The sequence below is a fragment of the Myxine glutinosa genome, chromosome 13 (assembly GCF_964187855.1).
Source record: "Myxine glutinosa chromosome 13, kmMyxGlut1.1, whole genome shotgun sequence".
Lineage (NCBI taxonomy): Eukaryota > Metazoa > Chordata > Myxini > Myxiniformes > Myxinidae > Myxine > Myxine glutinosa.
In genome coordinates, this window is record NC_136273.1 from 49323219 (window position 1) to 49335973 (window position 12755).

General features: G+C 42.7%; 1 protein-coding gene across 3 annotated transcripts in view; it reads right to left on the minus strand.

Moving 5' to 3' along the window:
• The window catches only part of LOC137438916 (guanine nucleotide exchange factor VAV2), a 214629-nt gene that overhangs the window by 20253 nt on the left and 181621 nt on the right, over positions 1-12755 (minus strand). For all 3 annotated transcript variants that reach the window (XM_068134391.2, XM_068134389.2, XM_078767432.1), the window contains 3 exons: positions 9534-9574; positions 1299-1415; positions 985-1072 (listed from right to left, as the gene is read on the minus strand). In XM_068134391.2, coding sequence (XP_067990492.2) covers positions 985-1072; positions 1299-1415; positions 9534-9574 — 246 coding nt within the window. The remainder of the gene's footprint in view (positions 1-984; positions 1073-1298; positions 1416-9533; positions 9575-12755) is intronic.

A 12755-nucleotide genomic window follows, 5' to 3' on the forward strand; every position in this document is an offset into this window, starting at 1 on the left:
TGTCTGTGAATTGAGTTCGATATCAGTTTACATCACTTTCAAGGATCAATTTATTTGTTTCGAAATGTCAAATGTGGTTTTTGTTTCTTTTAAAGGTCACATTAACAAAATCTAGAATAATTTCAACATAATTCCAATGAACTTTTGGTTCTAAGACATCTTGAAAAGTAAGTTCACCCCCACAAAAAAAATATTCTATATTAAATGCCAAGTCTGTATTTCGATGAAACTTTACCACAACCTTCATCACCCATGATGTACCAAAGTTTGTTCACAGCATTAAAAAAAAACCTGCCCCTTTTGGGGGTGTTTATGGGGGCGTTGGCCCCAAAATAGGTATTTATTTGCTTTTTCCCCTGAAACTACACACACGATTTCGATGAAACTTTACCACAACCTTCATCACCTGGGCTGCACCAAAGTTTGTTCACAGCATTAAAAAAATCTGGCCCTTTTGGGGGTGTAGGGGGGTGGGGTTGGCCCCAAAATAGGTATTTGCTTTCTTCTCAGAAACTACACATGCAATTCCGATGAAACTTGACCACAACCTGCATCACCTGTGATATACCAAAGTTTGTTCACGGCATAAATAAAAAATCGGGCCCTGAGAGGTGTACTGGGGGAGTCTCCCCCCCCCCCCCCCCCCCCCAAAATAGGAAGTTTTTTTTGTTTGTTTAAAGTCTTATGATTACGTTGGTATGTTTGTACATGCTGTCTTTTCTTTCAGTAACCATTGAAATTGGCAAAAAATGCCATGATATGGTTTAAAATACCTTTAGTCAGTGTAGTATACTGCTTTCTCCTACCAGGTGAGCACCCAGGGGTGTTGCCCTTGTATTTACTCATACCATTTGCATTCAACTTTCTGGAATAATCTAATGCAACATGGGATAATAAAGAGGGTCAAAGCTTCTACATAATCTTGATAAATCACACGTTGATGCTCTAAATTGTTTATGTGCTCGTAATTGATAAAGTACCAACCACAAGGCCACGGAACTTCTGCTGCTCTGTGATGTGAAACCAGGCATCCTTGATGACTATTTTAATGTGTTTCACATCCGTGTTGAACCTGAAAAGCAAATGACCACAATGAGGTAGCCAAAATTATCTAGAGCATAAATAAACCCAAGTCTTTGGTTAACAATTACGAACCTTTTTAGATCATGTCAGTGTGTGTGTGTGTGTGTGTGTGTGTGTGTGTGTGTGTGTGTGTGTGTGTGTGTGTGTGTGTTAGTTATGGCATCTGAAACACCTAAAGGAATAAAAATTGCATTAATATGAAGGGAACAACTTACTTGATGCTGATGGCAAATTCGCCTGGTTCGCCCGGCCGTTCCCTGACCAAGTATGTGCCAGTAGGTCGGCGGACGATTGAAGCATTTGCCTGTTCTCGTCCCATCACTCCAACAAACCTGCCAGGCAAGTGGTATTACGGAAGGTGAGCTCTAAAGTTCCTCCAGAAAGAATGATGGCTGGTTTACCCAAAATGTTTAGAGATGTTTGCCATAATGTAAGGGGACAGTGTTGGGGTGGTTTTTACATGGAGGTGAACCAATAATGATGGGGTGCATTAGGGCTATTATAATAATAACATTTCTAAATCATGCATTTCTCAAAAGATATTCACCCTGTGCAATCTTAACATGTTATTTTAAATAAAATACTATGCGTAAAGGGTAACTTAAATACTAAACAGATTACAGTGAGAGTCTACATACATAAGCTACTAAAGACCATTGAGAATAAACATGGCGATGCAAGCAAGGTATTATTTTTATAGAATACTTTATATTAATTAACGACAATGAGATGATGATTGAGGAAGGTCAGTCACTCAAATTCCGGGGTCTCACTTTAATGGGCCAATCCCATTTCAATGTTTGCCTCCAGAGCCAATCGCCGACTGGGTACAAAGTCCTTCCTTGGCACACCTGATCTCCTATCCTGAACTATACAAGGCTTTCATCCGTAGCTTGATGGAGTACTGCTCTCCCCTATTGGCTGGCCGCCATGCCTCACATCTTGCTCAACTTGATGCCATGGAAACAAAGGCCTTCAAGATCATTGGAATTTCCTGCGCTGAGGCTGAGTCTATGGGCCAATCACTTTCCCATCACAGACAGGTCTGTGGTCTCACTGTCTTCTACCACCTTCTTTCTGGTCTTGCACCCTCTGCTTTTTCTATGATTTGTCCACCCTCCAACCCCCCACCCCAGGTTTCTCCATTGTGCATGTGGTTCACCATCACTCCCCTTCTGGTGAAACTCCCAAAAGAACCACTGCTCACCTCCACCCATTTACTCCTCTTTTTCCCCACCTGTGGAACTCACTGCCACATTATCTTCAATCTCATCCTTCCCTCCATGTCTTCAACCTCCATGAACCTTCAACCTTCCCTCGATGAACAACTGTTCATCATCATTTTTTTAATTTTTTTTTTGTATACAGGATCGAGGCTCGTGAAAGAGCTAACATTTATCACACAAAAAATCAAAACAAACACACAAAGTATATACTAAGGGGAGCTATAAAATAAGGGGAGTGGAAGACAAGATGGGGAGGGAAGGGGAAGCACACAAACACAACAGTTGAGAGCAGGGACATCGGGAGATCTGTGGGAGAGAGAGGGCTTCGGGGGAGGAGGCGTGGGAAAGGGGTGGGGGTGTGAGAAGTATAAAACACGGATACTACAAGGACTTCCAGGAAAAAAGTTGGTATTTCAAAAAAGTGGTTCTGGGGTGAAATTAGCAGGGGTAGAAAAGATCAAGGTTTTGGATGGGGGAAAATAAGAGATGGTGGTGAACAGCTGTTTTAAAGACCTGGAGGGAGGAGTGGGATTGAAGAGAGTGGGGGAGTTTGTTCCAGAGGTGGGAGAAAAGAGGAATGAAGGAGTGAAGGTGAGCAGAGAGGTTTGATTTTGGCAGTTTAACCATAAGAGGGTTGAAGGCGGATCTTGTGCGACCTGTAGGAAAATTTGGGGGACAGAGCCCAGAGAGAGCTGGGGGAGCAAGGCCGGAGAGGAGTCGGTAGGAGACAGAAAGACCACCAAGCTGCCTGCGGTGAGTAAGTGAGAGGCCCTCGGAGTTAGCTTCATCGCGGGAGATTCCAATGATTCTGAAAGCTTTGGTTTCAACAGCGTGAAGCCGAGCTAGGTGTGAGGAAGGAGCACCGGCCCAGAGGAGAGAACAGTATTCCATTGAGCTGCGGATGAATATGCATTGGTTTGGCGAATGTATTGGTTTCACGAATGCGTTGGTTTGGCGGATGAGTTGGTTTGGCGGATGAGTTGGTTTGGCGAATGTACTGCTTTGGCGAATGCGTTGGTTTGGCGGATGTGTTGGTTTGGTGAATGTGTTGGTTTGGCGGATGAGTTGGTTTGGTGAATGCACTGCTTTGGCGAATGCGTTGGTTTGGCGGATGTGTTGGTTTGGTGAATGTGTTGGTTTGGCGAATGTGTTGGTTTGGCAGATACATTGGATTGACGAATGTGTTGGTTTGGCGAATGCGTTGGTTTGGCGAATGCCTTGGTTTGGCGGATGCGTTGGTTTGGCGAATGTTTTGGTTTGGCGGATGCGTTGGTTTGGTGGATTGGTCTGTTTGGTGGATGTGTTGGTTTGGTGGATGTGTTGGTTTGGGGAATGTGTTCGTTTGGCGGATGCGTTGGTTTGGCGGAGGCGTTGGTTTGGCAGATGCGTTGGTTTGGCGGATGCCTTGGTTTGGCGAATGCGTTGGTTTGGCGAATGTGTTGGATTTGCGGATGCGTTGGTTTGGCGAATGTGTTGGTTTGGCGGATGTATTGGTTTGGCGAATGTGTTGGTTTGGCAGATGCATTGATTTGGCAAATGCGTTGGTTTGGCGAATGTTTTGGTTTGACGAATGCGTTGGTTTGGCGAATGTTTTGGTTTGACAAATGTGTTGGTTTGGCGGATGCGTTCATTTGGCTGATGTGTTGGTTTGGCGAATGCGCTGGTTTGGCAAATGTGTTGGTTTGGCGAATGTGTTGGTTTGGCGGACGCATTGGTTTGGCAAATGTGTTGGTTTGGCGGATGCGTTGGTTTGGCAGATGCGTTTGGTGTGGCGAATGTAATTGGTTTGGGGAATGTGTTGGTTTGGCGGATGCGTTGGTTTGGTGGATGCGTTGGTTTGGCGAATGTGTTGGTTTGGCGGATGCATTGGTTTGGCGAATGTGTTGATTTGGCGGATGCGTTGGTTTTGCAGATACGTTGGTTTGGCGGATGCGTTGGTTTGGCGAATGTGTTTGTTTGGCGAATGTGTTTTGTTTGGCGAATGCGTTGGTTTGGCGGATGCGTTGGTTTGGCGGATGCGTGGTTTGGCAGATGCGTTGGTTTGGCGGATGCGTTGGTTTGGCGGATGCGTTGGTTTGGCGGATGCGTTGGTTTGGCGGATGCGTTGGTTTGGTGAATGTGTTGGTTTGTCGGATGCGTTGGTTTGGCGGATCTGTTGGTTTGGCGGATGTGTTGGTTTGGCAGATGCGTTGGTTTTGCGGATGTGTTGGTTGGGCGCAATTTCGGTGATTTCGGTGATGGTGATTTCGGTGATGGTGATTTTATGTAATTTCAGATCATCCCCAGTCCAAAAGCATGATCTTTCTTCCACCATTAACCACCCAATCCACCCCCCCCCCCACCCCACCTCCTATAAACCCACCTCCTTCCAAAATTCCAGTTTTTTGTACCTGAGAGTTTGTTTCTGTATCCATCTTGTCCACCTCATGTCCTTCTCTGCCCCTCATTCCTCCCCACATTATTTGTTCAAGTCTCCCTCTATTTTGTCCTTCAACCCAACTGTTGGTATCCCCCCTCGCCTATTGTTCTGTGCTGTCGTGGTCTGTTCAGTGCTGTAGCTCTTCCACGAGGCTTGAATACAACCTTGTATACAAATAAGAAAAATGCAACAAATGATGATGAGAGAAGTTTGTATGCTCAAAATAACGAAAACAGTTAAAAAAAAAAATACAAAATGAAAATTTATGATTTTATGGAACCTTGACCTTTGAGGTTTAGATCTAATATAACAATCAGCTTCTAGATTTTGATTGGTGAACCAATTCTGTGACCTTACATGCAAATTCTTAAAATTTCAGGTCAATCGGATGAAAATTGACGATTTTCTGTGACAATGACCTTTGACTTTTTGACAAAATTATTCATTTGCTTTCTCTGTATTATCACAACAAAGCTTTGGTGAAAATTTTCTGACAATAGTTCAAATAGTAAAAAAAAAAGTTATGGCCCAGACACACACATACATACACACACACACACACACACACACACACACACACACACACACACACACACACACTTGATTGCAAAACCCCAACTCCTGCTGCGCAGGGCACGGGCTGATAATGAGGGATACACTAGCACGAAAGAACACTTGAAGGGAAACCATACACACTCAGAACAGCAAAGATCAGGAAGTTACATAACCACGTGATAAAGGTGTTTCATCAGCACAATGATACCTACTCACGTCATCACCCTCACCGAGGCTGCGCCAAAGTTGCTAAAAACAATCACATCTTACGATTCATATGCAGTAGAGGCCTAAACAGCATCAACCAGTTTGCTTTTATAATACTTGTGTTTTAGAAAGTCAAACTGAAGTTTCACATCGATAATACAACAATAATGTAATATACAACAGCCGTCGTATTGTTAAACTACAAGATAACAATCAGTTATAACGTTACTAATTTGTACATGAGCAACAATCTTCTTTCTATAATTCACCAAATGTCCGTCCGTCTGTCTGTTTGTTCGAACGTACCGTAAAAACTGCTGAACCGATCTCAACTATATTTTGGGTGGATAATCCTGGGATCTCCAGGAGTAAAATAGGCTATTTAGTTTTCCCAATTTCAGCTTTAGTCTCCAGCATTCTCAGGTTTGGACTCACGCATAACATTCGCATTCACATAACGTTCATTGTGACGATGTTCTCATTGTGACGATGTTGTTTTCCCGGGTGCCGCACAAACGGCTGCATCGATCGCTGCATGGCTGCACCGATCGAACTCGGTGACCTCAGATAGAGACCTTTTATAAGGACATGGGTTGAATCCCTGCTTGAGAGAATTCTAACCCATTTCAACTGAAGGAAACACGTATCGGGAGTACATACGACATAGCGATTGTGAACACGATTAGTTTAATCTCCACATGAGAGAATTCCACATAGCTATTTGGGCGGTGAATACGCTAACATATCGCTGTCTCCATCGATCTTGCCAAGGCTGTAACAGCTATTGGCTCAAAAGCCTTTTAACTGTTGATTTGGAAGTTTTTACAATAAAGGAAACACATATCGGGAGTACATACGACATCGGGAGGACTAACTGCACGCGTCTTCAGTATCAAGCTTAAATCTGTCATGGCGGATCTGAAGAGTGCTTCTTGCTTGATCTGAATGCTTGGAGAAGTGGTGGGCTACTTCGGCATGAAGGAGGATCAGAAACGTGGACTCCCACACTGCCACATCCTGCTGATACTTGCTCCCGCATGACGTTATTTTCCTGGGTGCTGCACAAACGGCTTTACCGATCGAGATTTAACGGACGTTTATATAAATCGTTTAAAAGAAAAAAACCCTTCAATTTCTGATATTTAGCTTTTTCATTTGGGCCTCCCAATCGAAGCCCCGCCCATAGGGCGGGTACCGTTGCTAGTTACTATAATTCACCAAATGTCCGTCTGTCTGTCTGTCTGTTCGAAGGTACCCTAAAAACTGCTGAACTGATGGCAACGATATTTGGGGTGGGTAATCCTGGGATCTACAGGAGTAAAATAGGCTATTTAGTTTTCCCAATATCAGCTTTAGTCTCCAGCATTCTCAGGTTTGGACTCACACATAACATTCGCGTTCGCATAACGTTCATTGTGACGATATTTTCATTGTGACGATGTTGTTTTCCCGGGTGCCACACAAACGGCTGCACTGATCGCTGCACAGCTACACCGATCGGACTCGGTGACCTCGGACAAAGACCTTTTATAAGGACACGGGTTGAATCCCTGCTTGAGAGAATTCTAACCCGTTTCAACTGAAGGAAACACGTATCGGGAGTACATACGACAAAGCGATTGTGAACACGGTTATCGATCACGATTCACGATCATCAGGATCATAGTACATCGATCACTGTGGGATATTTGGTGAATATTTCAGCTTTGGTCTCCAGCATTCTCAGGTTTGGACTCCCGCATAACATTCGCATTCGCATAACGTTCATTGTGACGATGTTTTCATTGTGACGATGTTGTTTTCTCGGGTGCCGCACAAACGGCTTCACCGATCACTGCACAGCTGCACCGATCAGACTCGGTGACCTCGGACAAAGACCTTTTTATAAGGACATGGGCTGAATCCTTGCTTGAGAGAATTCTAACCCATTTCAACTGAAGGAAACACGTATCGGGAGTACATACGACATAGCGATTGTGAACACGATTATCGATTACGATTCATGATCACGATCATCACGATCATAGTGTATCGATCACTGTGGGACATTTGGTGAATTATAGTAAAGATACTGTTCAGATTTTGATGATTTGTGTGTGATATGATTTAACGGATGTTTATATGAATCGTTTAAAATAAAAAAAAGCCTTCAATTTCTGATATTTTACCTTTTCATTTGGGCCTCTCAATTGAAGCCTCGCCTGTAGGGCGGGTACCGTTGCTAGTAGTGTATAATGCATTGTGCAAAATTCAGCAAAGTTATGAATTGTAAAGAAAAATTACAAAGCTATTGAAAAAACAACATACACAACTTTTATATAAAAATAACAAAAATAATTTTATTTACAATTGTTTTGTTTTATGAATTTATTTTCGTAACCCACTGGTGAGTCCAAAACATTGATGGGATCTGGCTATATAACTGTTTCTTACGTCGATGAGGACTTTGCAAATCGCAATTGTACAAAACATTCCACATCATGTCAACACAAAAAAACATAGGGGCAATACCCCTGGTGCTCACCTGGTAGAATAAACAGTATACTGCACCGACTAAAGGTATAAACCAATTTCAATGGTTGCTAGAAGATAGGACAGCATGTGGAATCATACGAACATAATCATTAGACTTTAAACAAACAAACAAAAAAATACCTATTTTGGGGGGGGCAACCTCCCTCCCCCCCCCCCTCGCCCTGTGTACCTCCTCAGACACCAATTTTTACAAAGCCTTGAACAAACATTGGTACATTACGGATGATGAAGGTTGTGTTGAAGTTTCATCAAAATTGTGTGTGGAGTTTCAGAGAAGAAAGCAAATATCTATTTTGGGGGGAAAGCCCCCCATAGATCTCCAAAGGGGCAGATTTTTTTATAATTCCGTGGACAAACTTTGGTACATCATGGGTGGTGAAGGTTGTGGTGAAGTTTCATCGAAATGGTGTGTGTAGTTTCAGAGAAGAAAGCAAATATCTATTTTGGGGGGTCAAACCTGGACCCACTTTGACCCCCGTGAACCCCCTTAGATCCTGATTATTTTAATGCCGTGAACAAACTTTAGTCACAACACAACAAATATCATTTGTGCCAAATTTGGTCGCAATCCCATCAGCGGTTTTGGAGAGGAAGTTTCAGGTGTTTACGGGCGGACGGACTGATGGACGGACAACACGCCATCGCATAAGCTCCCCGGAACTTCGTTCCAGGTGAGCTAACAATATATTTGTCTAATAATATTTAACATGTGCTATATTTTCATTTAATCCAAATGCTTGCTATCTATATTATTTTTCTGTCGTGTTGTGACCATGCCGGTGTCGTTAGCATTTACAGTTCTGACCATGCTGCCCCCCCCCGCACCCCCCCACACCCCCCCCCCCCCCCCCCACACACATAGCTCTAAACTGGTTTTGAGGTGTTTCACCGGCAGGGTGATTCATCAACGTGTGTTCCATCCCTCGGATGAACGTTAAACTGTGGGCGTTCTGGCGTTCTTTTGTAGATGTTAAAGATCCCATGGTGTCGTTTGTGTAGAGTAGGCGAGCTATCGCCGGCACCTTGAACAAATTCCTAATTACTGCCCCAACCAGCAGAGGGCATCAGCGGCACAGCCATGCCCTCAGTCAATGATGCTACCCCACAGCCTTGTGCTGCCTAGAAATGAAGAAGAAGAATAAAACAGAAGAAAAAATATATACCACATACAATAAAACTGGCATGTGCAATAATAACTATAATAACCATAATAACCATAATGAGCCAAAAGCAAAAGGCTAAAAACACACACAAAGGCAGACAACTCGATTATTTAATACATTACAGTGTTGTGAGACACTGTACAAAACCTGCCTTTGATTTGAAGAAAATTATTCGAAAATGTAAAAGGTAAAATGATCTTATTACAATAATCGTTTAAAAAAATGTGATAAGCAAAACTATATGTGAAAAGCGTTTTTTTGTTTTTTTAAATCCAGGGATGTGCAAGTCAAATTCCTTTAGGACATGCTAAGGATGTGCTGCAGATAGTAGGGAAACAAACTGACCACTGATAACAGTCGAACTCTCCTTGTTTGTTAGGTTTCACCTGGAAGGCAAAACAAGACAAAATGAATCAATCAATGATTACTTCTAAATTATTATCACTAGCAACGGTACCCACCCTATGGGTGGGGCTTCAATTGGGAGGCCCAAATGAAAAGGCAAAATATCAGAAATTGAAGACTTTTTTTTTAATTTTAAACGATTCATATAAACATCCGTTGAATCATATCACACGCAAATCGTCAAAATCTAACAGTACATGGCGCCCATTTTGAAAAAAGATTGAATTCTGCAAAACGGAAGCGGCCACTACACGTCTTTCTCAGTCGCACGTTTATGTGTGAAGAGTGCGCGCCGAATCTGTAACACGGAAGCGGCCACTACACCTGTTTCTCGGTCGCTTTGCACACGCTGTAGTGTTACTTCAGAGCCACACGTTTATATAGGAAGAGTTCGTCAGGAGTCGATCTACTCTCTCCTGGTACGTAGAATAAACAGTATTTGTAGAATTTCAACAAAAGCCACATCACTGTTCATATCGGTAAATATTATTCCATCGTGTTTGGAAAAACTGGAAAATTGGAAAACTTGGAAAAATTGGAAAAATTGGAAAACAATATAGCCAATTTTACTCCCAGGGGTCCCAGGAATACCCACCCAAAATATTGTTCCGATTGGTTGAGCCGTTTTTGCGGTACCTTCGAATGGACGGACGGACGGACATTTGGTGAATTATAGTGAGATTATCAATGACTAATGAGTACTTATGGCAGTAAATGCAGGTCAGTGCATTCATTCCCTGACATGAGTTTGAAGACTGAATTGTAATGTTGCCCAATGCAGGTGTAGGAAGTGTGATTTCAGTTTAAAGTGTGTGTGCAAATGTACGACGGATGAAAACGGCATATGGAATGTCAGGCTAGGCAGGTGAATGTTGTGCATTTCAAAGGAGTACGATTCATAAATTGGTCTGAATTTAGGGTGTTCACATGGAGGAATCATGTAACTTAGTATGAGTGCAGGTTATGTACATTGATGGAGTACAAGAGCATAATTCAATTCAAATGTAAGGTGTACACAAAGAGGGAGTGCTAAGTTTAATTTTGTGTGACCTCATGGTGTACTAATAGGTGTGTGAGTGCACAATTGGGTACAAATATGTGGTGTGCATGTTGACCGTACAACGTTTTGGGTACACGAGCCCATGGGAATCTGTGCCATTACATCTTACACTATGCATGGACACAAGCGTCCGCTCAGAGTACGGGACGTTGGCGCTTCAAAGCCCGGCCGAGTCATACCAAAGACTTTATAAATGGTACGTGCTGCTTCCTTGCTTGACGTTCAGCATTTAAAAGATGAAGAGCATGGACAATCCCCATCGGTTAGCATCCATGGGGAGGAGGAGGAAATTCGTCCTTGGGAAATTCCCCGCTGAGTGCGGTGAGATAGGCGGCGCTATTGTTGTGACGCCACTGGTCGCAGAGTATCCCAAGCTCAGTGATGGCACTTCCCCCAAGCTCGGTGGCTGTGTTTGTACCATCTAACAGTCTTGTGTTGTGTCGCGTATGCTCGTCTCTATGTCCATGTGCGTGTGACATCTCCACTACAAGCCTTAGATCATGTTTAAAAATAAAAGAAAAAAATTATTATTATTATTATATTATTATTATTATTATGCATTGCCACATTATGGCCGATTCATAGGTGGCCTACTGAAGTTTTTTCATCATTTTCCTGGTGCTGAGCCCCAAATAGATCAGTTACATTTTAACTTCAATGTTCAATGAAATACACAGGATGTATTTAATAAATAATTAACTTCAACAACATTACAAGATGCCGTGCCCTCTTGACTTTCTTTGCGGTCGAACTCTTAATATACAAAATGTAGGCTCATGGAAAACTGAGGTGACAGAGTGTCAAAGCAATGAACTGACAATGGGACATAAAACAATCGATTGAACAAGCAGGAGAATAGAGAGAAAAAGGGAGGAAACAGTAACCTGCAAGCAAGAGGGTTGGGGTTAGGGTGAGTGTAGGGTTTGCCAGGAATGAGAGACATTCCATTTATCAGACCATCGTCTAATCAATTCCACATCAGCAGATTGTGATATGTGGAATATGTGGAACAAGAGGACTTTGGGAGGAGATATTTAAACGTATCAGTGACTTTACCATTTATAATAACTATGGGGTGTTGCAAAATAAATGATACTTTTTTCCCCAAAGATGAAATGAAGTTTCAATCGGATGAAAATCCAACCAAAGGCTTTATTTCATTCAAAAACTAAAAACTCACGTTTAATACGCGTCAATATGTCCACCATTCGCTTCAGAAACCATTTGAAGTCGACTTTTAAAAGATTGGAGACAACACGCAGGCAAAGTGTGCGACACGTCATGATGACGCACGCAAAATTAGAATTCAAAAATCGCGGAAATGTGGTCAATACAATCTGGGGGGGGGGGGGGGGAAGTATCATTTATTTTGCAACACCCTATAGTACACACGCAGACTCCGGGAGGAGCAGGAAGGGTCATTCTTTTTTGGGGTATATAGATTACAGTCGATCTATGGACGGATCTCAAGAACATTGGGTGTGTGTTCATTTACCAAGTTTATTGTGGGGAGATCGCCAAGTGGTTTAAGCATTCGAGCAAGCACTCCAATAAAAACCGTTAAGGAACGCCTGGCTTGGCAAGCGCGAGCTAGCTCCTTGGTAAATGAGCACATCCCAGTCTTCCTCCCTTTGTTTCGTATAAAACAGCGGGAGCGAGTTTCAAAAGTTCGCTACGAAAAATGCCACGGTCGTGGTAGAAAGGGCCATGTTATGAACTCAACATTTGTGGGGTATATAGAGTACAGTAGATCTTCGCTCAGTTCTGTAAGTAAACCTTATTTCATGGATATCGGGATTCCTTCAAATTTCTTCATTTAATGTTATGAAGAACATTAGCGACTGTTTAAAAAGCTAAGCATACGTGTTTGTGGTTTATAATATACGTATTTACTTCCTGTAAAAGCCGTTGCTCACACGGAAACCCCATTACAACACTGAACTATAACACTACGTGGAACGGACAGTCTGCGAACACACACACAAAAGGCCCATAGGCAGTGAGTTTTACATGAAGCCACGGGATCGCAATGCATTATGGGATTTAGTCACGCAAAAAGCGTATTGCTTTTGTATCGCTGTGATTGAACGACGTACACATCT